This window comes from Pituophis catenifer, unplaced genomic scaffold (assembly GCF_029215685.1).
Source record: "Pituophis catenifer annectens isolate HBS135680 unplaced genomic scaffold, rPitCat1.0.hap2 SCAF_2, whole genome shotgun sequence".
Classification (NCBI taxonomy): domain Eukaryota; kingdom Metazoa; phylum Chordata; class Lepidosauria; order Squamata; family Colubridae; genus Pituophis; species Pituophis catenifer.
This window is the reverse complement of record NW_027256882.1, coordinates 175,443,006-175,470,833: the sequence shown is the minus strand read 5'-3', so window position 1 is coordinate 175,470,833 and position 27,828 is coordinate 175,443,006. Positions and strand designations below refer to the sequence as shown.

Genomic DNA, 27,828 nt, shown 5'->3' with positions numbered 1-27,828 from the left:
AGCTCCAGGAACTGCAGCTTCAAGGCAACAGTTGCTATAGCCTGCACAATCACTTAGCTTTTAGATGATGCTGTATCAAATAGTATCAGGGTAACCAAGCTTGGCAATCACTCAATTTAAAAACACACCTGGAAAAAAACAAGCCATGTATTCATAGATAAAATATTAATCAGCCTGTGATTTCTTTGCAAACCTATTGGCGAGTCTTTCTTCAAAACTATTTTGCCCTCTGGCTTTTGGTTATATAAGGATCCTAAGTATATAATAGCCTAAGTATCGATACAACTGTTTGATGAAATACATTGAGTTATGAAATCCTTTTTTGGAGCCAGAAAAAAACCAGCAGCTGTGTTGTAAATGATATATTAAAATACAGTATCAGGAATCATTACATACTTTGAAATAACAGATTTTTCTCCTGGAATTTGTAGTGAGATGAATGAGATGGCTTCAGAGCGGTGCTGCTCATATGAGTTTTTGTGGACTGTTATTTGTTCCTCAGATTCCACAGTGATAACAATCAAAGTAGATTCTACTTTTAATCTCTTTTAATTGTTTTGAACTCTCCGATTCATTGAGACAAATTATTCCTAAAGCTTTTGGAAGTTGCCTCTTGCAAATAACTGAGTCAGCCACCAACACTCAATCAACAACCAAAAAAACCCCATTCCTCCCACACAAGTTTCCTTTTTGTGTCCCTTCTTGTAGCTCTGATGAAGTCACACCTTCATTGTGGTTGTTCAGACGATATTTGAGTCTCGGTGTAGGGACAACAGTTTCTGCCTTCTGTTAACTCTTCGTGGGTTCGATGTAGTAGCTGCATTTCTCCAATCTTGCAGCGTAGTAGTGAGAGATAGAATGGAGACAACTAGCACCAACACATCCTGATTAGCACGCCGTTTCTCTAACGCGATCCTGCAAGTCTTTAATAAATTATCTTTATTCGCAGACGCGTTACATACAAATGACCACTTGACCCAATGATACGGTATTACAACTACAGTCATCTGATAACGTAGCTCTCCATTTCAGTTTATTATTAGGGGCGGGGGGTGGAAGCCGCGATTCCAGCCCTTGCGGTAATAGCAATTCCAAAGCAAACATATTTCTTTTGCAAAGCTACTATAGCACACATTGATTTCTTTGAAGGGATGGGCCATTTATATCCAAGGCTTTGGAGAAGCGGATTGAAGAGGGACAATAAGGACAAGGATAACAACGTCACGTCACGGGACCGCTTTCGAAGCTTGGCGTGTTTTTTTGAGGAGGTTTTCTCAGAACGAAGAAGTAGAAAGCTCCTCCTTCCCGGCCTCGCCCTCTACCGGCCACCTGTAGAAACGTCCTCCCTATCGCGTCCTCTCTATGGTCTGAGGGATGGCCTGCCTTCAGTTCCCTCCCCCTCTTGTCACTCCGAGGGTTGGGCGTTGTGGATTGAGAGCCGACTCCCGGCTTGAGAGTCAGCCCCGCTACAGTTGGCCGGAGGAAGCTGCCTTCTTGCTGGGAGAGGAAAAGCAAAAGCCCGAAACGGAGGCACTGCCTCCCACCCTTTGGGATTATGCCCTTCACCACAGCCAAAGTAGCCACACGGCTGAGCCAAGGAATCACCACCAAAAGAGCAGCCGTGGCACTGTTGTTGGCAGCATATGGGGCTAGGAAGTTGTACCCCATCCTGCGGAGACAGTGGGCTGCCTCAGTCCTCCAGGTGAATGCAGAGACCACCAGCCCCAGAGAGTCAACAGCAAAGTGGAAGGAACTCGAGGTGGACGCTGCATCACCACCTGGTGTCAACAAGGTGTTTTTCCTCCGTCTCCTCCGACTTCTGAGGTTGCTGTTCCCGGGGCCACTGTGCCGGCAGACAGGACTCTTGGCCTTGCATTCAGCTGCCCTTGCTAGCCGCACCTTCCTCTCGGTTTACGTGGCCCAGCTGGATGGACGCTTGGCCCGCTGCATTGTCCGTAAGAACCCACGGGACTTTACGTGGCAGCTTCTTCAATGGCTCCTCATTGCCCTGCCAGCCACTTTTGTCAACAGTGCCATTCGGTACCTGGAAGGACAACTGAGCCTGGCCTTCCGTGGACGCTTAGTGGACCATGCCTATCATCTCTACTTTGAGGGTCAGACCTACTACCGGGTCAGCAACATGGATGGACGGTTGCGTAACCCGGACCAGTCGCTCACCGAAGATTTGGTGGCCTTCGCTAATTCCGTGGCCCATCTCTACTCAAACTTGACCAAGCCTGTCCTTGATCTCATCGTGACTTCCTATACCTTGGTCAGTTCAGCTAGATCAAAGGGGGCCGACACAGCCTGGCCTTCATTTATTGCAGGTTTGGTAGTCTGCATCACTGCCAAGGTGCTACGTGCCTGTTCACCAAAGTTTGGCCAACTGGTAGCTGAAGAAGCACGCCGGAAAGGAGAGCTGCGCTACATGCATTCTCGTGTGGTGGCCAATTCGGAAGAGATTGCCTTCTATGGCGGGCATAAGGTAAAGTTGGAGGCAGAATGCCAATATTCTTTAGTAGAAAAAGAAGATTTAATTTTTTAGAAAGAGGAAGTCTGTGTGCTACTTGGACTCTTCCAGTTCCGAATGAGGAATGACAACACAGTCTAATTAGAAAAGTAGAGAGAAGATACTGTGTTTTTATTTTCTGTATTAGTAATTTACCACCATCTCCTATAGAACTCTGCCTAAAGCCCCTGTAGCTAACTCAGTTTCAATTCTGCCTTAGGTGAAATGAAGCTGTCCCAAAACAGATTTAGACCAGCACCCTTGTTTACTTCCTTCCTTTGTTGTCTCCTTGAATATGTCCTGAGGCATATCTGGGACTCTAACCTTGATTATAATCTATAATCTGTCCTTGTTGCTAACTTCAGTCCTTTCCAACTTCCTGCAAAAATCTTTCTTGGTTTCTGTTGATCCTACCTAATTCTAACAGTTGAACTAGCCTCAAGGCCTTCTAAGTTTGGCACCAGCTTGTCTTTTAATGTTTCCTACATTCCCAGGCAGAGGAGTGAACTGAAGGGCAGTAAATGTCTATGGTGTGGAGAATTTCTGATTCCCAAATATAGAAATAAGGAATACCAGCAAGGAATATTGGGGTAAATCAAAACTCCTGTTAATAAAGAATGGAGAAAGAAAGGATGTTTTAACACCGGGAAAGAGAATTTGATACTAATAGTCCTATCTTTCATATATCTTACTTTTCCCCATTCTTCAGTGCTAATGCCGCCTTCCAAGGCCAAACATCTCTCCCTGTAGTAACTTCTCTTCATAATTAAGAGCCATTTAAAGTCATGTTTACACAAAAATCACAAGCAAATGGGAATAAATTTTTTCTGCCTTTTTCAAGGTTCACCTCGAATTAAAAAAAAAAAAGGATCAAAGTGCAACAGTTGCTTTTTCAAATAAGAACTCAGTAATACCCCATGACCAGAATTAGACATAATAACGTTTATTATGTGATAGATGTCTGCATTGTATCAGCTATTGGATTTTGTAGGTGCAATAGGGAAGTTTAGAGGATTCTTAGAAGCATGTATTTATTCCATGGTTTGTGACTCTTCAGTTTATCTTTGCAGTTTGTATTACCTGTTTGCATATAAAAACTATAATAGGACTGTAATTCAGAGTGCATGTATACATACACCACAGAGCTAACCTAATGATTCCTTTATACTATGCCTGATGCGGATGAGGAAATGTCAATTAAACTACATTAGGAATTCATGGAATTCTGATCCAAAGGCTATATGCTCTTGAGAGATTAATAAGGCCTGAAGAAGGTGTAGTAGGACAGATGAGAGAAGATAAATATTAGATAAGAAAATGTATAGATGAATTAGAGAAGATAAGGAAATGAACAAAAAATGGACAAAAGGGCTGCAATTTTAAATTCTTAACTAAAATTGGGATGGGGAGAGTTCCACTGAACTCAATTGCAAGTAGAGATTTTTAGAACTTTGCTGTAGAGCAACTAAAGTCTAGAATTCTTATCCTTCGTTTTCATCTGTTTATATGGACTGTGTGATTAAGGCTATGAGTTCTAGTTCCACCTTAGGCATGAAAGCTGGCTGAGTGACTTTGAGCTAATCACTCTCTCAGCCCAACTCACCTCACAAGGTGGTTGTGGTGGGGAAAATAGGAGGAGGAAAGAATATTGGATACCCTTAAGTTGTTTATAAAAATAATAAAGGTGGGATATTAATTCTGCAGAGTGAGAGGGACAATTTGGTGCCGTTCATTCATTGAGAAATACTTACCACTGATGACAGCAAACCTCTTTCTTTTTTTTACCCATCCCTGTTCTTTCACAATAGCTTAGCTGAAGGAACAGAAACTCATGCAGGATACTTTCCTTGGAATAGAGGTAGCAGTGCTTATTTTTACTGTTTAAAAACGTATCAAGTGACAGAAGAAGGAGAATTAAAATCTAAGCATCTCTATTCTGCTGTATTTGAGTTTATTGAGAATTATAACTAAGATGTTAGAGATTGGTTCATTTCTCTGTTATCATATTATCATATCATTGCACTAAAACGCAAGTTTTAGTGCAATGTAGTGTTTCCTACATGATAGACATCAAGGGGATGCTTAAATCTGCTACTTCTTTTTTAAAATCTTTTTAACATATCCTGTTCCAACTTCTTTAAAGATAGACTGCTGATCTAAGTTCTAATAGGTGATTTCCCCCCTCCCACCTCCATAGAAATAAAGAGTTGATGACTCTTGTATATAAATATGCTGCAGAAGGCACTGACGCTAGAGGGGGGGGAATAATTTGGCTGTTACTTCTCATAATTGTAGAAATAATAACAAACTAAATTCTTTCTGGGGTTCTCTGAGTTTAGGTTTATTTACTCTGCAATCTAATTTGCATATTATAGTAACTCATGGCATTTTTCATCTTGGTTTATTCAATAAACTACAATTGCCTAAATCTGAACAACATTCCACGTTATAAATTATGATTAGACCATTATGGCTAGATTCACACAATATACTAACCCATTGTGATTTTTTTTCTTTTTAGTTTCATATGATTTGTGAACCCAGCCTATAAGAACAGGTGTCTCCTTCAATCTAATTGTCCAATTCATTTGGTTTTTATTCTTTTCTCTGATCCAGGAACACATCAGTTTGTCTACATGCACTGGAGTTTCTTTGGTACATTTACATCGTTGAAATAAAATTTATATGGAGATGCCTTTATTTTTGTGATTGTAAACTCAAGTCACTTTGTATCCTCCTGCTACTCTTTTCAGGTGGAGCTTTCCCTTCTGCGGCATTGTTATCATCAGCTGGCCTCTCAAATCAATGTGCTGCTTCTGGAGAAACTCTGGTATGTGATGCTGGAACAGTTCCTTATGAAGTATGTGTGGAGTGCTGCTGGGCTGGTCATGGTGGCTGTACCGATCATCACTGCTACTGGCTACTCTAAAACAGGTGAGGATGGGAGAAAGAAGCAAAAAACCGCTGCTCTTCTGGGAGCAACATGGCCCAAAATAATAAAATGGACATTTAAGCTCAACAGGCAGGAGCTGGAAGAGCATCAGTATGGAATCATTAAGGATATTTTCAAGGTGATGGCTGAAACACTATTTGCTAATTGACTGGAAGGCTTAGTGAGGGCAGAATAGCCCAGGGCAACTTCTCATTGGCTCATGTCTTCAGGTTTCATATAAACCATTTCCAAACTACTGATTGATGGTGTTACCCAACCATTCCTCTGTCTATATCATGATGACAATGGCTGGGTGATGTAGAGATATGGATTCATAGTGGGCACAAGTGTTTGTGTGGCATCTTGTCAGTACCTCCTTAAAGCTAACATGCTTTTTTCCCCCCTGTGATTGCAGGGCAACATCTGCATGATCCCAAGTAATAAATACATACTAGTTTAAAGGAATTGCTATGTGCACTTACACACGCACTCCAATTCACACTTTCCCCTTCAGATCCAGATGTCTAGAATCACTAGTATAGAAATAGTCACAGGAAAATGCAACCAAGCACAGAAAGATGCATTTTTTGGAAGTAGAAAACTGAACAGATAGGAGAGAACTACAACAGCCCAGGTGTGCAACACCTGAGAACAAAAGCAGGGTGTCTGAACACCAAAGACTTGAAATATCACAATCTTTTCAAGGTTGGAATAAATATTTTGCAGGTACTAAATATTTGGCCTGGGCGCATATTTATCTATGCCTGCTTGTTTTCACTTGTAACTTTGTTCTTGGTGCTGCTCCAAAGCAAGCATTTGCTCAGAACTCCAGTTTGAGAGGTAGTGGAAAGGAAGAGTGGGCAGCAAGACTCCGGATGACCACTATATGACAGCAGAGAGTTTTCTGCTTAATTTTGCAACCATGATCGGGTAGCCATTGTAAAGGAGCAAGAGGAAAAACAGGAAGGAGTGTTGGGATAAGGGAGTCAAGCTTTCCCCCATCGACTGTTTCTCCACTAGTTCCCAAATACCTTGGTTTTCCATTAAAAGCCTAAAATCATTCATTCTTCCCCTGTTGATGGTTCCCTCTACTAGTTTGTTTTTTTTCAGTAAGGCCAAAGAATTTGAAAGAATACAATAAATTTTGTAAATAAAAATCGTGACAGTTCACAAAGGTTACTATGTACAAATAGAAATTCATTATTATTTCTATAGCAAGGAAGATAAAGCAGGAATGGTTAAATTGATTACTTTATTTAAAGGGGAAAATATGTTCTTATTTGGATATCACTTCTGAATTTGTGCTTGTGAAGAAAAAAATGAAGCTTTGATCTTGGTTTTATTGATTAGAAAGATTTGGTGGTATAGAAATGGCTAGTTATATATTAATGTGTAAAAGCAAAATGTTGACATTGGAGTGTGTTTATCCTGTCCTGTGCTAGGAAGAGTTGGAAGTCAATGCCCCCTTTTCTTTCTTTTTCTCTTCCCCCTTCTATTTCACACCCCCTTTTCCCCTTTCCCTCCTTTAATTTCCTATTTTCTTTTCTTCTTTTTGTAAAAATAATGATAAATGCAGTTTGTAGAAATACAATTACCTCTTCATGGAGACCATGTACAGGTAATCCTCAAATTAGAGCCAAAATGGAGCCTGCCCAGTACGGTTGGAGTCAGGAGGGCTGTTAAGTGAACTGCCTCGCTTAATAAACCCCCTATCACTGCTCTTCCTAATGCATTTGTTAAATGAACACATTAAACAAACACACAGGTTGTTAAGTGGAGCATGGGGAGCCTCAAGGATGGGCGAGAGCCTGGTGGGGGGGGGGTGTTACGGGCACAAGTCCACCTGTTTCAGATTGCCTAAGGCCTCCCCTACCTTCTGAGAGGCCCGATGCTCTGCTTCCCACCCCTTGGGGTCCCCCCAGCTGCTTGGGCCTCCTTCTTCTTCTCCTCCTCACACCTTGTCACCTATCATTCACTTACCTTTCAAAGATCTTCACAGCTCAGGAGATCTGGGTAAGGAAAAAGTATAGGCCACACCATTTCTGGGCCACATGACACAATCCCACAAGCAGCCATCTGCAGCGGACATAACTTCATAAGTACTTTTTAGAAGGGGTCTGTCACAGCGGTGAAATCCTCTGCGGTTTGCCACCAATTTGCTGGCCACGCATGCGTGCTACCCGCATGCATTTGCAGTGCGCACCAAACACACGTTGCGCATGGAAAAAGGAGATAAATAGAACAGCGAGGGGGGGAACAGCTGTGCCGCGCGATTTAGAATATAAATCACACAGCATAGCTGATTGTCAGAAATACCAGTTCAGACGAACTGGCAGCTTTTTTTAACTACTGATTCGCCTGAACTGGTAGTTTTTATTACTACAGGTTTGCCCGACCGGTAGCATTTCACCCCTGGTCTGTCATAACTTTGAAGGATGACCAGTCTTAAATCAAGGACTATCAGTATTAACTTCCTTCATGTTATAATTCCTTCACCTGCTAGTTATCCCAAATACATGTCAGGAAAATGATTAAACTATGTAAAATCTTTCTTCACATTTCAGCGTTTACATCTAATGCCACAGATCTTTGAAGGATTAAGGGAAACCTAAAGAATGAATAGATGTCTTCCCCATGAAGCTTTATTACAGAACATTTTAAGACAATATTTGGAGTATTATTTGAGTAATAGTTTTGTGGAGGAATGCCTTTTTTTGTTCTGGCCCCCATCCAGGAGGGTTCTTATGCTGGTATTTTCAACAGGTGCGAGACTGCAACATGAATAAGCAACCTCAGATCGGGGTTTCAACGAAAGTGATTCCTAATAAGAAAATGGGATTCTAGGCAGTAGAAGTCAGTGGAGAAACTGAGATAAGTGTTCCAGCTTTTCTTCCCTGTCGCAATTTTGTTCCACCAGATTCAGAGGCAGTGAAACAAGCTGCACTGGAAATGGAAGAGCAAGAATTGGTAAGCTTGAGGACTGAGGCTTTTACCACAGCACGGAGTCTCTTGTCTGCAGCAGCTGATGCCACAGAGAGGGTCATCTCTTCCTACAAAGAGGTACAGATGCTCAGTTGCCTGGGGAAGAATTGGGTCAGACTGATCCTCAGATGAAGGATGTAAATAAGAATATAAAGCCTCTATGTCTTTATAATCTCCTGAGATACAATTCTAAAAGGCACATCCTCCCTAAAGCATGACCTGCATTCAGGCATGGCTTCAGTCTTGCAAGTTCTGAGAGCAGAAAGGAGCCATACCTATGGCCTTTGACCTTGTACCAGTGGTGGGTTGCCCCCAGTTCGGACTGGTTCTATAGAACCGGTAGTAAAACTGGAGGGAGACTCCGCCCACCGACCCCAACGTCCTCAGAACGCTTCTGCGCATGTGGCCCCATTGCGAACTGGTAGTAAAGGTAAGTAGAACCCACCCCTGCCTTGTACTGCTAATATTTCATAAGATCAGTTTTCATCTGTTACCACCCTAAACAAACACATTGAATCCAACCATCCTTTATGCTCCTCTCTTCAGAATAAGTCCCATTTTACTAATATAGTAAATATAGTATTCGTTTCTGAGTAGACATTCACAGGATCTGGGTAGATCTTTCTTACCTTCTCTATAGCTATCAGATCAGATTGCAAAAATCTAGACAGTCATTAGGTGACAGTAAAGAAATACAGAAGCCTAACTTTGCTACCATCTAGTGGTTATCTAGATTTTCACCTCAGTCTAACCATCAGGCCAACATTGGCCATGTTCATACATTATGCTAGCACCAAACCCTATAGACATCATGGTGGCTTAATTGTCAAGCCATCTCTCAGGTTTATCAATCCTAAGAGCCGTGGTGGTGCAGTGGTTAGAGTGCAGTACTGCACTTTCTTCTGCCTGCTGGCTGCTTGCAATTTGGCAGTTCAAATCTCACCAGGCTCAAGGTTCACTCAGCCTTCCATCCTTCCGAGGTGGTAAAATGAGGACTCAAATTGTTGGGGGCAATATGCTGACTCTGTACACCGCTTAGAGAAGGCTGTAAAGCAGTATATAAGTAAGTACTATTGCTATTGATGTAATCCCTATTTTACCTCCTTTCAAAATAACTGTGATGTGATATTTGTTTTGTAAAAGAAATTTAATTTCACAGAGAACAAGTTTTGTATAGTGGTGAAGGTGCTAGCCTAGAAACCAGGACACTGTATATTCTAGGCCTCCCTTACTCATGAAAGCTGGTTGGATAACTTTGGGCCAGGCACTCTTTCTGAGCCGAGCCCATTTCACAGAATCATTGTGGAGAAAATAGGCAGGAATATTAAATATGGTCACTGCCTGACCAAAACATATTCTTTGCGGTTTGGTCCTCATTCATTCTATCTATATATAAAAAAGTATTTCAAAACACTTCTTTCATATGAGTCACTCATTCAGTCCATATTCATTCAATACCCATTAGTCTTGGCCTTATTTCTTCCTGTTTTGCAATATACACTCCTAAAGTACCCCATTCCTACTGCATTTGATTGACTTATTAATTGCATTTATATCCCTCTCCTCCTGAAGCTTAAATAGTTTACATGAGGATCTTTCCTAATTTCACCTCATAAAAACTGCTGAAGCCTTAGAGAGAGACTAACCGAAACTAATTAGTGAGCTGCATAGGTGATTTGGACTTGAACTTTAAGTCTAGAACCATAACCAGTACATTGAGTTTCTATTTGTATACCTCCCAGGATCCTAGAAAAATCTGACATCAAAATTGCCTTTGTATTGGTGAGGCTTATAAATGTAACAAAAAAAATAAAAAGTTGAAAGGTTCAGGGAAGAGGAGGTTTTTCAGTTTAATTGCTGATGGGCAGAGATACATTGAATATTTTAAATACAGGAACAGAACAGAATGTAAACAAAAGGTAGTTGCATTAACTGAATAATTTACTATTCCCTAATAGTAAATATGAGGCACTACTTAACTCTGTGGGTTCAAGGAAATACTGGTTACACCCATTTGTCTTTTGATCTGATTGCTACAGTCTTAATTGTCAGTTTGATTATATTTTATGGATTCTTCTTTTTGTGCCATATCCTTCATTTTTTTTTTTTATTTGATTTATATGCCGCCCTTCTCCGGAGACTCAGGGCGGCTTACAATGCTTTAAGCAATAGCCTTCATTCTTTTGTATATTTTATACAAAGTCAGCTTATTGCCCCCACAAACTGGGTCCTCATTTCACCTACCTTAGAAAGGATGGAAGGCTGAGTCAACCTTGAGCCTTGGAGAGATTCGAACCAGCAGAAATTGCAGGCAGCTGTGTTAATAACAGGGTGCACTAAACCCTTGTACTATCAAGGCTCTAATATCATTGGACATTGGCGATCATGTTGGCAATCCTATGGTATCTTATGGATACCTTTTGCAAATATGATGTGTATGATTTCATATATGTCTCCACTCCAGCACAGTAATTGTGCTGGAGTGGAGACATAATATGAAATCATACAGATCATAGAGCTGGATAAATGCTTTGAAACATTATTCCGACCTGTTGTGAATAGACCCAGACTTGGGAAAACAACCACCGGTGAATCCCCACTACCTCAACCCCTGGCAAAAGGTCTAATAATTTGATATGTGGGTTCCCATTCCAGATGAAAATGAATTGTAGTTGTGCCTTTCTTCTCTAGGCAACTGAACTAGCAGGCTACACTGCTCGTGTGTATGAGATGTTCCGGGTGTTTGAGGATGTGAAATGCTGCAACTTCCGACGCCCCGGAGAGCTTGATGAAGGCCAGGCTCAGGCTGGGACAGTTATGAAACATGGTATGCGTGTCGAGGGCTCACTCCAGATCCAAGGTAAAGCTCTTCAACATATCCCCACTTGCCTATCCCTGCAGCTGATTTTGCAATGGCATCCTGCTAGATAAAGATTTCGTGTCGGAAACTGACAAGGATCAAATTAAGACTGTAGCCTTGGACACTCAAGTTTAATTAAGTATTTTCTTTATTGATGAAAGAAGGAATATGGCTGCCATTCCTGTCTTGTGACTGTAGCCACAGACATCCAGAAAGTAGACGTCTTCTAAGTAAACAGGCACAAGCTCAGTCTCTGCTGTGGATTTGCTGAAAATATTTATACCTTACTGTTTAGCCTGAGTGACTCCTAGCAAAGCTTACATAAGAATAGAAACAGTCAATCCCTGCCCTCAGGCTTTCAGTCTAAAAATATATGACACAGGAAGAAAATAAATAGGACACACCCACTCTTAACAATTCACCACTCCTGTAGCTGCCAGTTGTGATGGGACTGGGGTGCTCCAGAAGGCCTAGATGATACCTTCAGTTCCAGAAGACATGGTTTCATTCCCAGTAGATCTTACAAGGGGTGGAAAAGGCCTCAGCAACAGAGAGGAGAAATGCTGGCTAGTCTCACACATCACAGTGAGACGAAAGTGTGGCTTATTGGATGTTGGTTTGGTATATTGCATGAACCCTGCCACTGTGGTTTGAAAACCATAGTTAGGATTACTGTAATCTGATCAATTGGGGTTTATTCAGGAAACCAGTTAAATAAACTATCTTAGCTTAACGTATAAAACAGATTTATGGCCTGATGCTTTTCTGTACCCACACTAAATTCTAAAGAATCGAGGAAAGTTTCCCTTGGTTTTTTTTTATGGCCTCACATTCCCTGAACATTTAGGCTGGCTGCAGGCCATGTAAAGTTCCAACAGCCTATTTTTTTACTTCCAAGTGCAGTTGGTGGAATCCAGAGATACTTATATAATTTAAGCATAATATCTGCAAAAGAATGAAATGATGTTTCTTAATCTGGCTCTCTCCAGATATCTGGGACTCTTTTCTCCAAACAGCTCTGACCATATTGTATGGAAGCAATGGATGTTGTAGTCTAGGTAGTCTAGAGCAGGGGCCCCCAACACCTGGTCCGTGGACCAGCACCAATGCCCGGCATGCCAGAAACTGGTCCGTGCAAACAAGCAAAGCCCCATCCACAGGATGCAGGCAGCAGATAAAACCACGACCCCCCTGGTCCATGGAAAAATCTCTCTCCATGGAACCAGTCCCTGATGCCCAAAAGGTCAAGTGGGAACCAATTTAGGGAAGATCGCAGTAGATTTTTTCCAGTTTTACCTGCCCTTCATTGATGTCAGCCAAGGTTGGAGAACTTAAGATGATCATATCATAGTTTCAAATGTTCTCCTGGGACTTTAAAATTAGTTCTCAGTAGTCTGCCATATATTTTAATCTGCCAAAAGCAATCCCTGCACTTTTTTTTTTTAAGTATATATTTGGTTTTTATCATTATTCCTTCTGTTTTTAAAATGACACATATAGGAATTAATTTTTAATGTTTTATTTATTTGATATTTTATTTTAAGTCAACAAAAACTTAAAATCAATCAGCAAGATGGTTTTCATAATTTAAAAAAACCTTACGAAGGAAAAGCTTGAATGTTTTGCCTTTACATTCTGATGGTTGTATAGGATGTCTAGTTATGTGGTCATAGATAGACTGACATAATAAACCTCAGGCATACGTTTACTAGGCCTTGCTACCAATTTGTCAGAACTGTCTTGGGTTCAGCCCATATTATTTGATTTTCTCTAGAGTCTATGTCAAACAAAAAAGAAATGAGGGATGTACTCTCAGATTAAGTTTAATTCCACACCTTTGTGTAAATTATGCAAGGTCAGCATATTTGAAAGATATAAATTTCATAATCTACTTTGTGAGACTTCCTCCTATGTCATTGGTATTAGTTTTGCTTGCCTAAACTTTAGTAATGTCCTGCCTATGATTTTAGCTGTCATTACCTTGTTCAGATATATCTTTTACAGACTTTTTCCCTCTCCTCTATATGTCTTGACAGATGATTGCTATAATATTCAGTGTAGTTGTAGAAGTAAGGTGATGTAATGCCTGCAGGCTTCCCTTGCTCCTTGTTCAGTGTTTTATGGATCCATCTTTTTCACTTATTTGGTGGGGAGAGTACCGTACTATATTATTGGATACCTGTTTGCTAGGCTCAATTCAGATAAGCTAAACTATAGTTTATGGGAAATGTGCCAGGTATTGATGTGCCTATTATCACACTCCAATTTTTTTTAAAATAAATAGGAAATAGTAGGCAGCAAAGCATCAGATTTGATTGCCATTTTTATTTATAAGAATATTTCTGAATTCTACACTAATTTTACAGAGCATTTTTAGAAAATAAAAATTGCCAGATAGCCACAGGGAAAAATAGGGAAAAATTAGCAGAGGTTGCGAGGAACATCCTGCAAAGAGAGATTATAAATAAATTGGGAAATAATTTTACCAGATCACCATCTGATGACTGGCTATTCTCTCTATTGTACCCACTTAATAAACTGTAAAGCCTCAACAGCAGCCATGAATGTGCCCGCACCAAGCTGTAAAATCTCAGAAAGTGTCTGTTGTTTCAGGTTCCACCTATGTGAAATGAGTCATAGAGCAAAAGAAATTGACAAAGGGTTACATTTGTTTCTTTCTACTGAGAAGTTCAGCATCTCTTGCAATGAAATGCTTCTTTCATTGTGAATATAACACTCTTGTTTTTTCTTCTGCTTACAGGACATGTGATTGATGTTGATCATGGGATTGTCTGTGAAAACATCCCCATCATCACTCCCACCGGGGATGTGGTAGTCACCAGCCTCAATATCCGAGTAAGTGGTATAGGGCAATCTGACTTTGTAGATCCTGATGAACTACAATGCCAAGCAACCTGAACCAGCATGACTAATGGAAAGAGCAGCTGGAAATTGTAGTTTGACCATTTCTGAAGTCCACGTGGAGGTGGTCTGAGTGAGTAATAGGAAGACCGGGACTGGGATTACAGCACTGAAGCACTGATGAAAGTTGAGATGTTATATTTTCTAATCTAACTGCATCAATGTAGGAAGCAATTTAAGATTACTTTCATCGAGTAAGGCTGCCAACCTTTGAACTGGCCCTCTGCAGATATTATTTTAATAGGCTCCTGGAATTCAGGAATTAGTAGGTGGCAGTTCTGAGAAGCTTCCCCTCGGAAGCCTGTAAGTCAGCTTGTGATCAAAGGCACAAGACCAGATCAAAACCCTTTATTTTCATGGTTAGTTGATATAGTAGTTCTGTTGGCAAACACGTTAACTCGGCCTATGTTTTGCTGGCCATGGTCTTTCTCTATATTCCTGGACAAAGTTGAGACATGGAAAGGAGAAAGGGTATAAGGAGGTATTCTGTTGGCTAGAATTCAGAGAACGAGAAATCAAGAAGCAGCAGCAGCAAAGGAGTACAAAAGGGGAAGGGCTAGGGAGTCTCACCTGTTTCAGGGTCAGATAGGATGACTTATGTGTTGAGGGGTCAAGTGTGTTTTGATGGAACTGATAGGTAACTTCTGGTCTTTTTGGTTTTGCAAGAAGGCTGGGAATACAACGGGAGCTTGAGACCAGATTAAGAAGAGAGGTAGTGAGCTGATGGGGCTCAGAGATCGCTATTAGAGCAAATGCAGTGGTGGGATTCAACCAGTTCACACCACTTTGGGAGAACCTGTTGTTAACTTTCTGAGCAGTTTGGCAAACTGGTTGTTGGAAGAAATCATTAGGGCGGAGAACCGGTTGTTAAATTACTTGAATCCCACCACTGACCAAATGGATAAAATAAGTTTTATTTATTTATTTATTTATTTATTAAATTTTTATACCACCCCCTCTCCCGAAAGACTCGGGGCGGTGAACAGCCAAAATTAAAAACACACAATACAAATATTAAAGTACATTAAAACGAAATTAAATTATCTTTGGCTTCTCCAATTTAAAATCCCTTGCCCATAAAATTCCCCAATTAAAAGATTTTTAACCCAGCCCGGCTTGCTGAAATAAAAAAGTCTTCAGGGCCCGGCGGAAGGTCCGGAGGTCCGGGATTAGTCGTATCCCTAATACTAATCCCAAATTGCCTGGACAAATACAATTTCTATTGTAAACATTGTTGGATATTGGGGCGGGGGGTGGGGGGAGAAAGCTTGGATCCTGAGAAACAATTAAAGCTGCCAAGAACTGGGGGAAAAATGGGGAGAGACTATTATTCCTATTGTTGTTGTTGTTGTTGATGTATCATTGCAGGATGTATGCCTTTTGCAGTTGACCGATGATGTTTTTATCAATGCTAGTGATAGTCAAGTGTTGCTCCAGATGTTTTGCGATATTATTGTTGTTGTTATTGTATTTTTATTCTTCCTTTTTCATATTTTGCTCTGTGCCTCCCCCTTGCAGGTAGATGAAGGCATGCACCTCCTGATCACTGGACCAAATGGCTGTGGGAAGAGTTCCCTTTTCCGCATCTTGGGGGGGCTTTGGCCAACTTACAATGGCACCCTCTACAAACCACCTCCTCATCGGATGTTTTACATTCCACAGAGGTACAGTGGCTAGTATGGCAGGGGAGGGTGGGGAACTGGGGACCAAATAATAGAGATGTTGGCCCTCTTGGAATGAGTCTGATTGAGTGAGGAATGGAATAGGAACAGGAAAACTTTGGATTCCAGAGATCTGAACTCTAGTTTCCTCAAGGTTCTCTTTTTCGTATCGGAGAAAGAGAACCGGTACACTGAAGAATGCCCTAGTTTGAATCTCTGCCCTGTCATGAGATTTCTAGATAACTTCATGCAAACTACCGTTGCAGCATTCGGGAGCTTTCCAGTTTGATTAAGTACCAGATTTCATCATCCCAGGATGGCTATTGTGCATGCTGGCTGGCAGTGATGAGAACACAGCTGAATGCCACCAAGCTCAGGAAGGTTTGCCCTCAGCTTCTGCCATCTCCATGCCTCACTTGCTCGTCTGACACAGGGACGCAGCCTTCTTTAAAGACTGTGGAGAGTTTCAGCTGCTCTTCAAATGCCAATTCGTGTGACTTGTTTACTTGACATTTCACTGTAGACCATACATGTCTGTGGGCACCCTAAGAGACCAGGTGATTTACCCAGATACAGCCAAGGACATGGGACGGAAAGGACATACCGATTCTGACTTGGAACGGATCTTGGATGTCGTCAACCTCAATTATATTGTACAGCGTGAAGGAGGTGGGTAGCTCCCTGGCATGGATGGAGAAGGCAGTCAAGGCAATCAAACACCTTGACTTCTTTTACTGAGGGGAAATATATCCTGTGCCTTGTCTTGCCTTTGGTTTACATGCAGGAGACAGGGAATTGGGGAGGTGGAGGAACTAGACATACAGAAAAAGTAACAGTAGAGCCTCTTCTTTAATTATTTTTCAATCAGGTTGGGAAGCTTTCAGCGATTGGAAGGATGTACTTTCGGGTGGCGAGAAGCAGAGAATGGGGATGGCCCGGATGTTCTATCACAGGTTAGTGCCTAGAACTGCATTTCCAATTGTACTTTACACCGGGGGATGCCAGAAACCATGGCATGCCAGAAACCGGGCCATGTAAACAAGCGAAGCCCCATACATGGGATGCAGGCAGCACTTGAAACCATGCCCCCTCCGGTCTGTGGAAAAATCTGTCTCCACAGAACCAGTCCCTGGTGTCCAAAACGTTTGGGGCCACTGCTCCCTGGTGATGCTGGATTAAGTCACACAAAGAGCTTCCAAAAAATGTGGCTTGGGGAGAAGCAGACAGGATCCATTCCAAATGTATCGGTTGATTTAATCAAACATTATTGTAATCACAGAAGATTCCCAGTGCTTAACAATATAGACATAAAAACAAAACAAAATTCTATAAACAGCAGCAACCACAATAATAACGATAATAGCTTAATCCAAGTCAGGAGTGGCCACTTCCTTTATTTCCTGAATTGTCTTTGAAATAATTTAACTTTAAGTAGTATTTGGAAAGCGGTCGAGCCTGCCAAAGAACAAGGTTGTTCCAGGAGGTAGGTGCCCTTTATGTTTCTAGGTCTCTGCTTCCTTCCTTTCCCATGAAGTGGTTACTGGGTAATTACTGTTTTCCAGTAGAAAGACATGGTCCTGATACTGCAAGAGACAGGAATAACGGAAAGGAAGGGGGCAGCACAGCACGGGAGGGACAGATGGGGCCCTGGACTAGTGAAACAAGCATTTGGGATCACTGACTTGGGCTCTCCATTCCTTGCCCCAGGCCAAAGTACGCTCTCCTCGATGAATGCACCAGTGCCGTCAGTATTGATGTAGAAGGCAAAATCTTCCAAGCAGCAAAGGATGCAGGAATAGCGTTGCTGTCCATCACACACCGACCTTCGTTGTGGTATGTCTTTTTCTGTGCCCGGGATATTATGATGCTTTACACCAGGGGTGTCAAACTCGATTTCATTGAGGGCCACATTAGGGTTGTGTTTGACCCGGGGGGGGCGGGCGGGGGCAGGGGGGGGCAGCTTGACATCACTTGTGTCAGGAGCGCCTGTGGCGGCCCAAGTGCTCTGCTAGTGAAAACGGGCTCCCATTCTCCATTTTTGGCTGGGACAGCCTCCTGCAACCCTCTGCCAGTGAAAACGGAGTTCGGGAGCCCGTTTTCACTGGCAGAGGCACTGTGGACTGATCCTTCATTGTTTCTAGGGCGGTCCCGCAAGCCAGATGTAAGCACTCCACGTTGAGTTTGACACCCCTGCTTTATGCCTTCCCTCCCTTGCTTAAAGATCTGTGCTTTTTGTTTTTATTTGAATTGATATATCACACTTGTAGCAGATATTCCCAGGGGTTCCTGATTAGGTCCACCAAAACAACGAGGTCTCTTGTGATATTAATCTCTAAGGTATCACAAGATTCTGTTGTTTTGCATTTACTGTAGCATCAATTTCTATGAATTACATTCCATTTCATTAGGATATTTAAAAATGATAAAAGCAGTTGAAATACAATCAAAATTTGGGGAAGGAAACAACATTAGGAGGTCAAATGAAATGTAGGAGGTGCAGACTCACATTTACAACCTTCCTGTAAAACAAAGGAAAACTGAAGTAAGATCATAAGCACAGTTGACTTGCCAATCCTGATTGGGGTTGCTAAACAAGGATTACCTGTACATTTGTTTGCTTTTGGATTATTACATTGTGTAAACCATAACTTTCGAATTATGATTTACTGTTGTTCTAATCCAGTCACTTACGGTCTTTAGTAAAACATGAATAAACAAGTTAAGGATGTAATGTATGGAATGAGCTATACAGTATATTAGAGCCCCAGTTCACATGTTCTCTTAGAACATTGCGTTACACCACAGTTTTTCAAAATTATCCATAATTGGCTGCATTCATATTTCATGCTAAGCCACTCAGAATATCAGGAATAAGAACTTGTGACATTCTAAAATCAGTAAACTATAAGTTCTTTGCAGGATCTAGGATGTTCTTTCTTCTTGTATAAGTTCTTTCCTCCCTTTGCAACTGTCCACAAATGCTAGGAATTGCACTGTAATGTAGTGACAGCTTTTTTAGCTGGAAATCAAGATTTACAAACCACAGTCGTACCAGATTCACATAGCATGCTGGGACAAAAGCAAGCAATGTCTTATGCCTTAGCACACGGGTGTCAAACATTTTTCCCATTCGCGGAGCTGGGGTGGGCGTGGCCTGCGCATGAAGCATCCAGCCACGGGCCACCAGTTTGACACCCCTGCCTTAGCATGATGTGCAGACCAGTTTCATTTCTTTATCTGTTGCTCAACATCCCTTGTAGAATCCTCTGAGTCCTTTGTCTTCATGCAGAGTTGTTGGGAAAGTAAAGAAGCTGGAGAATTCTTACTAGGTCCTATCCCTGAAATCCGGCCATATATTCCTGCCTGAGAATACACCTCTTCTATTGCTGTTTTTGTGTGTGTGTGTGTCATTGCTTTGGTTAACAAAGGGAAGGAATTCCAAAAGAATTCCTGTGTTATTACTTTTGCTTACACTCATCCCTGGAATATGTCTGGCAACCCTCCATGATAGCGCTAGGGGCAGGCATATGATTCTTCCTGGAAGCCTGTGCCAACTCAGTGCTTTCCCTGACTGCAAATTCTTTCCTTGTAGAAATCCCTTTTTACCAAATTCTCACCTACTCATAGCCACAAGGTTCAGATGGGCAGGACAGGAATGTGTGCCTAGAAGCCTGGAGGCAGAATTTGCCTCTACCTTGGTGGCCAGGAGCTGGTTCCTTTTTCCTAAAGCAGAGACAAAAAAGGAATTTTTTTCATAGGACCTTCTTCCCTAGGAATCCTGGGCTTTTTAGAAGCTATGTGCCAGGAAAAGAGGCATTTGCTGAACTCATTCTTTCAGTTCATACTGCAAAAGGGGACAGGGGACCTGTGTATTGAATCTGGCAAGCCTCAAGCCAATCCACTTTCCAAGCCTCAACCCTCTCCCCCCACCAGCCCCCAGTTATACTTCCTTTCCCTCCCCCATTTCTCTGTCTGTCTGTCTGTCTGTCTGTCTGTCTGTCTCTCTCTCTCTCTCTCTCTCTCTCCCTCCCTCCCTCCCTCCCTCCTCCCCCCCCCCTCTCTTTCTCTCTCTTGTCCCTGGCTGCTCTCCCAAGCAGGGAGTCATATCCTCAGCAGGAAATTGTGTGGGCAGGAGCACCATGGTCTCATCCCTGGAGACTGAGAGTGGTTTTGTTTCTGACTCCCCTCCCAGGAGACAGCTTAGTGGAAAAAATCCCTCCCCCAAACCCCTCCTACACATAGGACATTTGTCTAGAGGAATGAGGAACAATAACAGAGCCAGTGTGGGCGAGGTTGACCTTGAGCAAGGAGAAAGATGGCAAGCTGAATGCAGAAGTTGTATCCTGGAACGGTCTCTCAATAGCCTCTATCCTTATTTTCAGGAAGTACCATACCCACCTCCTCCAGTTTGACGGGGAGGGTGGCTGGCGGTTTGAGAAGCTGGACCCTGAAGCCCGTTTCTCCCTGCGTGAGGAGAAGCAACGCCTGGAGCAGCAGCTGGCTGGGGTCCCTGAAATGCAGCAACGTCTCAGCGAACTCTGTCAAATATTGGGTGAAGATGCACCCTCTACAGTGGGATAGGTTGGTGATTTTGGGTGCCTTCCAATCTCCCTTCCCTGCTGGCTTGGTGAGAAGGATCCTAACTGTGACACTCTCACCTCAGGAGTTGCACAAGATGGCCAGGTTTTGTCCCAGCCACCCAAGGAGCAGTTGAGGATACGCTGCGGGAGGGCATTATTTATTTTTGGCACCCATTAATTTATTCTGCCTCAGTTTAGGGCTGGAGGAAGAAAGGGGTTGCCCCACACTGCCAATATCTCTGAAGCCAGCCCTCTCAATCCCCACACACATGGTGCCTCAATACCCCTAGATAGTACAAGTTCTTCACTAGTGGGAATTGCACTGGTCCACTGCCAGTCTCGAGCCTCTGTACTCATGGACTTTTTGGAGTAACTTCTCAGCTACTGCCACCTCACCAACACAGAAACTTCAGCCGAACCAATCACAGCCTTTCTTCGCAGAAACACTGCACATATAGCACGAGTGAACAGAGCTTTTGCCAGCCTCTTTCTTTCTGGCCTCCACAGCAAGGCTGCAACATTTGGCTCCACTGGCAGATTTCTGGTACCCAAACTGCTCCTTCTTTAAACAGCCCTGGAGCAAAGCAGAAAGTTAAGAAATTCAGTTAGGTTGATTATGTTCTATGAAATGCACATATTTTTCAAGCACTTACCCATCGTCTCGTTAAGAAACTCTTTGTGATATAGGGCAAGTTGCCTAAGGAGGTCCCGGATCCATGAGGCCCATCTTCTGAAGCTACCTTGGGATTTTGTGTCTCTCGTTCCGAGCATGCTCAGATGGTACCAGGGTTCACCATCTGGTACTCTTATAGATGATTCAAACTGTGTTGCCGACAGCACATCTTTGTAACCTCTGGGATCTCACCACTGCATTCGAAGGATGCTCAGTAAACGGGAAGAAAACCACTGTTTGGGATTTACTTTAATGTTGTGATCTTGTAAGGTCAGATTTTGCAGCTTAGACTATCCAGCCATTCCCAAGGGTTTGCCTGCATACCTTCTGATATGGCAAAGGCCTTCACTTTGGGGAGGAAATGACCCTTTATTGAGGGAGCTGTATTTCAATATCACTCGCCGATGGAACTGGGTCCGTCAAATTGGAATTTCCTAGAGAGACCACACCAGAATTTCCTAGAAATATTTTTATTGTAAGTACTCATTTGATTTAGACTTCTCCGACGTTCTCATTTTCTGTAGCCCATGAAAGGCTACGCAGGTTCCCAATTCATTTAGTCCCTTGCCTGAAGCAGGATACATGAAGGCATACTTATTTGCCAACTATAGAGCTTTGCCAATCTATTTGCATTGGAATAAGATCCTAGCCTCTCTTGATTGAGGATAAAGCATGTTGTAGCTCCTGTCTCAGCTACTGTGTGCATATTATTTTATCCTGTCACTTTAACTGATAGGTTTTGTAGAGGGACTACACTAGATAGGAAAAGAATAAGTGGGTCCCCTTTTATGAGACCACCTACAATAAATTATTATTCTTACTATTATTACAATATTTTTTGTCTGCTTCTCCCCCCCCCCAAAAAAAAACCCCAAAATCATGAAATGGTGAGAATTCCTACTGTCATGGTTTAAAGTACTAATATCAACTTTCTCCCTATAAAATAAAAGACCAACAAACTATTATTAATGTTAGCACCAAGGCCCACCCAACAATTCCTTTTAGTAGGAACTTCATTAAACCTGATATCAATCTTATAGACTGTCTTGGCCCACGATTCCTTTGTTTTCCAGAATTTCGAGCCGCTGGGATCCCACTCATAATATCCTCCCGCGTATCCACATTTGGTTAAATCTGCCTGTGCAGAGTAATGAGGCGCTTTGTGGGGATTAAAAAAACTGGACTGGTTTAGATTTTGCAAGCTGTTGTATTCTTTAAAAAATACTCCCTCACTTCTCCCTCATAATTAAACAAAACAAAGAACAGCACAACAAGGAAAAAAGCTTAAAGAACCTTTTCTCCCACACATGCCCCTTGAGGAGATGTTGGATTTCTGTGGTTGCTCAAAAGCCCAGTTCCTATCTCCACCATCCATGCCTGTAGTTTGAAGTAATACTGCTTACTTCGTCATATTCAGCTGAATGAGCAGATGCAACCTTTTAGTTCCATCATTCTATTTTGTAGAAACGAGAAAGTCACGATCCCACAGTTGCTGCTTCCTGCAGATCAAAAGAGAAACTCTTAACAGTTCCGTGCTGCTCTCTGCCATCTCCTTGACTCCCACAAGAACTTGTGGTATTTGCTACCAGTGACCTTTCACTGGTTATGACCCTATTGCTATATTTTCCAGCCACAGACCCATCAAGCCTGGCTGTCCCAATCTCACCAGTAAAGTCCAAAACATTTATAGGGAGGTTTCGGTCAGCATCAAACTACTTGTCTCGTACCCTCTAGAACAGATCTTTAATTCAGATTGTACCAAGACAAAAGGGGATGGGTTGATTTGTGATGTAATGCAATATTGTGATTTGTAAAAAAAAAACATGGTTCTTGGCTTTGCGTGAATTCATCCAGCTATCTTAATCAACAAAACATAGTTTTGAATGAGAGTGAAGAATGATGTGTGAAACCTGTCAATATGTACGTATATAAGAGCAGATTGGATATTGGAGGGAGGTTCCAGATGCTGAGAAGCTTGATGAAGGAAATTCATCTTCTTCTTTTTCCTCCTCTCCTTTACTGTATTGTGTAAGTGACTAGTTTTATATACTGTGTGTCCGCATTTTGTAAAGTACTTTGAAATAGCATTATCAGATCTATTATGGGCCATTTTATGAGCCTGGTATGTTCTATCTACTCTTCTAGAAAACAAGCAAGCAGAACTGTTTTATTGCTTATGGGGAGGGGGAGAGAACAGCAAAAGCCAAAGAGTGTGCCATTGAGATTGTGCATCTGTCAAATGTAAAATTCTCACTGCAGCACATAGCTATTTCCATTTATTAGCTTTGATGTCAAAATCATGCAAACTATGCAACAAAGATTTTCTTGGTAGTTTTGGACAGGCAGGACTACCCACTCTTTCTTCTGTCCTCACAGTGCCTTTTATGCTGGCAAAGCCAGGTTTATTCAGATGATGTTAATAAATATGGTGAAACACAAACAATTGTCTGTGTGATTCTGGGTTCATTAACATATGTCAGAAATGGGAATTGGAAAGTGTCAGGCTCCAAAAGTTTGAAAGATTATTTCAATAAACCAGATTATTATAACACATGATCCTTCCCTCACTCACTACAATAGTCAGTTTGGTGTAGTGGCTAAGATGCTGGCCTAAAAACCAAGAGACTATGAGTGCCAGACTGTGAGTGCCATGAATGCCAGCTGGGTGACTTTGGATCAATCCCTTTCAACCCTACCCATCTCACAAGGTTGTTGCTTTTGTTCAGAAAATAGGAAGAGGAAGGAGTATTAGGTGTGTTCCCAGTCTTAAGTTACTTATAAATTAATAGAGGCAGTACAAAAATAAAATAATAGGAATAGGTGCAATCCCAAAACAACTGGAGCACCATCTGAACATCTTCATCGTTGACAAAACCATCACTGGTCAATTGCAAAAGGCAGCTTTACCTGGAACAGCTTACATCCTGAGACAAAATACCTTTAACACCATCAAACAACAACATCTGCCCATCCGAGGTCCTTTGGAAAGATTCAATAGGTGGGTAAAAATGCCAAACCCAGTCTAAACATCTGGCTGACTGACAAACCACAATAACAATTCTGCCTATCTAAAGATGAGCAAGATGAAATCATAAATTCATTGAGTCTGCAGGAGATTATTCCACCCACTTTTCCCTGAAAAGGACCTGTCAGAATCAAGAGACAATCAAGGTAGACAATTTGCTCTTATCATTACAGTGTAAACAGGAAGGTGAGCTCTTATCATGGTTGCCATAGAGGCAACAAGTTCCTGAGGCCTTCCAGAGCTCACCCTCTGGGCATGTACTCCCAGAGAGAATTGTTCCAGCAAACCCTTTCTAATTACTTAATCTACCTGGAACAGGCAAAACGTGATCAACAAAACATCTATTTTATAAAGCTAAATCTTCCAGGCAGATTTGGGGTACTTTTCAGGCACTTTTAGTTCCACCATCTGCTGCTAATGAATGTTTTGCCTCACCCCTAATGAATTTGGTAATTATTTTATACTCAGAACTGGGGTGGAAAATCTGAATTACAAGTTTAGCACATGGCAGATTTGAGTAATTTAAATGATGCTGCATTGTGTTATGATATGTTTAACACCAGCAGGACATTCCACCATTATCAATTGGGAGAACAGCCTTCTCATCAGTTCCTGCTGGAGCAATGAGTCACAGATTGAGAAGGACCCCTTCGTAGGAATCAGATACTACGAATTCTAAAGGGAAAAAATTCACTTTCTGAGATTTCTGTAACATTATCCTAAACTTTTTCAATCAATCCTGTAAAGTCTTACTTTTTGTAGCAATGGGGCAGCCAATAACTTGATATACTGGATTTTTCCCCCCTTCTATAATAGAAGAGATGAGTGTCAAAATAATTTCAGAAAACCTGCCACCCCCATACCACTGGTCCCTCTGATCATTTTCCTTTTGTAAACTCTTATTTTTCCATCAATATTTTCAAGATTCCAGAAACACACCTTTCTTCATCCTTTGCTGGAAAAAAAAACCCCACAATCCCTCAGTATTGTTGCTCATCCCTATAGCTATTTAAAAACTATACAAAAATTGTTCAGGAGTAACTACTGTTAGCAAAAGATAAATAGTTGAGTCAATTAAGGAAATATTCAAAATGTACCTGGCTTATCCAGGTCAAGGTTCCTTTCAATTTTTTAAAAAATCACCTTCACTAAATTCTACTACCATCCTCAGAAAAGATTTCTTCTTAGAATGTAATTGTTACATATATGTTCAAAATATAGGCGTATTCTTCTGTCACTTTTCTGGATAACCTGGTGTGGGCATTCCTTTCTAAGCACCTTGGTAAGATCCTGAACTGCTGTTCTCAACATGAGCAATGAATGTGGGCAAGGAAGATGCTAATGATGCCCTTGAAGTGATGTCCCGGTGCCTGGAGGCCGTGCGGATCTGGATGGGGAGAAACAGACTCAGGCTCAACCCATCCAAGACCGAGTGGCTGTGGTTTCCGACATCCCGATATAGTCAGTTGGTGCCATCACTGACTATTGGGGGCGAGTCATTGGCCCCCACGGAGAGGGTTCGCAACTTGGGTGTCCTCCTGGACTCACAGCTGTCTTTAGAAGAGCACATGACGGCCGTGGCCAGGGAGACTTTTTATCAGGTCCGCCTGATTCGCCAGTTGCGTCCCTTTCTGGATCGGGACTCGTTAAATACGGTCACTCATGCTCTCGTTACTTCCCGCTTGGACTACTGCAATGCTCTCTACATGGGGCTCCCCTTGAGGAGCACCCGGAGGCTCCAGCTGGTCCAGAATGCGGCCGTGCAGGTGGTTATGGGAGCGACGTGGCGCTCCCATGTGACCCCCCTCCTGCGCGAGCTGCACTGGCTCCCGGTGGTCTTCCGGGTGCGCTTCAAGGTTTTGGTTTGTTGCGTAATTTTAAGGATCAGACTCAATAAATGATTTAAGAATAAAGTATTCAAACATAACACTGTTTATTTACAGTAGGCATTCTATATTCACTGAGTAATCGCAGATAGAAGCAAGGAGGAGGTGCATACAGCTCCTTTTATATTCACAAGGCGGAGTAAAAGATGGGAGTGGTTACATATGAATATATTAAGAGAGGAAAAATAAATTAACCCCTAATACCCCGAGTATATACAGTTCCTCTATTGGAGAATAAGGCATTTACTTGTGACATGGTTACCACCTTTAGAGTGCTCCATCGGACCGGGGTATTTACGAGACCGCCTTCTGCTACCAATAGCCTCTCACCGACCAGTACGCTCCCATAGAGAGGGGCTCCTCAGGGTGCCGTCGGCCAAACAGTGTCGACTGGCGGCCCCCAGGGGGAGAGCCTTCTCTGTGGGGGCACCTACCATCTGGAACGAGCTCCCCCCAGAGATACAGAGGATCCCGGACCTGCACACGTTTCGCCGTGCTCTCAAAACTTTTCTATTTCAGCAGGCTGGCCTGGCCTAACTCTCCTCTTTTAAATTTTTAATTCGTGATTTTATAAATTGGGTGTTTTAATCTGTGTTTCGGCCAAAATATTTAATAATTTTAAGAGATTTTTAATATTTGTATTATCTGTATTTTATCTTGGCTGTTCACCACCCTGAGTCCTTCGGGAGTAGGGCGGTATAGAAATTTGATTAATAAATAAATAAATAAATAAATAAATAAATAAATAAATAAATAAATAAATAAATAAATAAATAAATACACAGGTAGTCCTCAATTTACAACAGTTCACTTAGTGACTTTGAAGTCACAACTGCAGTGAAAAAAGTGACTTGTGACCAATTTTCACACTTATGACCATTGCAGCATCCCCCATGGTCACATGATTTGGATGCTTGACAACTGACTCACATTTAGGTTGCAGTATCCCGGGGTCAAGTGATTCCCTTTTGTGACCTTCTGACAAGCAAATTCAACGGGGAAGCTGGATTCACTTAACAGCTGTGTGACTAATTTAACAACTGCAGTCATTCACTTAACAAATGTGACAAAAAAAAGTCGTAAAATGGGGCAAAATTCACTTAACAAATGTCTCACTTAGCAACATAAATTCTGGGCTCAATTGTGGTCATAAGTCGAGGACTACCTGTACTCCATACTCACCACCCAACCTTTCCTTGTTTTGACTGGAATCCACTAGTTTAAGGGACCCCTCAGTGGTGAGGAACCAAAAGATTCCATTAGGATTTTTCTGGAAAGGCCCTCATCAATAAAATCACCAACCCCGTAACTTTCATTTAATGAATATTCATTGGATTTGTTGATTCCTCATAGCAAGTGCAGCAAAGTATGCCTTGGTTGCCTCACATTTGGATTAGTGCAGGAGTCTATTGGCCAGATTACTTAATACCAAATCCTAATCTGGATCTGAAAGGAAAAACAAAGCAAAAATATTACCTTGTTTAAGAGACATTTATAAATGTTTAAGCAATTATCATAATCCCTTTTTAAATTTAAAATCTGTAATTTAAAAATTAATTTCCTGAGTTGCATGACATTAGACAAGTGCCCAAGGGCACGTCATCCCATCTCAAAACCCAGTATATCAGACTGACAAGTGCAAGTTTACTTTTTAATTATCAAATCAGTGTGCAAACGTGAATGCATGAATTCTTTTTCAAAAGGCAAAAGGGGTTGTTTTGTTTATTTAGGCCAAGCTGGACATTTTGGGGAAAAAGTGCAGAGGCTGCAGTCCAGAATGTGTCAACAATTAAAAGAT

At 41.9% G+C, this 27,828-nt stretch overlaps 1 protein-coding gene across 1 annotated transcript; it reads left to right on the top strand.

The window, feature by feature from the left end:
- The first annotated feature begins 1,480 nt into the window (after positions 1–1,480).
- On the top strand, positions 1,481–23,562 carry ABCD1 (ATP binding cassette subfamily D member 1). Its single transcript, XM_070938150.1, has 10 exons — positions 1,481–2,485; positions 5,263–5,443; positions 8,359–8,501; positions 11,115–11,283; positions 14,045–14,139; positions 15,724–15,869; positions 16,390–16,535; positions 16,735–16,819; positions 17,574–17,699; positions 20,249–23,562. The coding sequence occupies exons 1-10, from the start codon at positions 1,556–1,558 to the stop codon at positions 20,445–20,447; spliced, it is 2,220 nt and encodes a 739-aa protein (XP_070794251.1). The 5' UTR covers positions 1,481–1,555; the 3' UTR covers positions 20,448–23,562.
- The last annotated feature ends 4,266 nt before the right edge of the window (positions 23,563–27,828 follow it).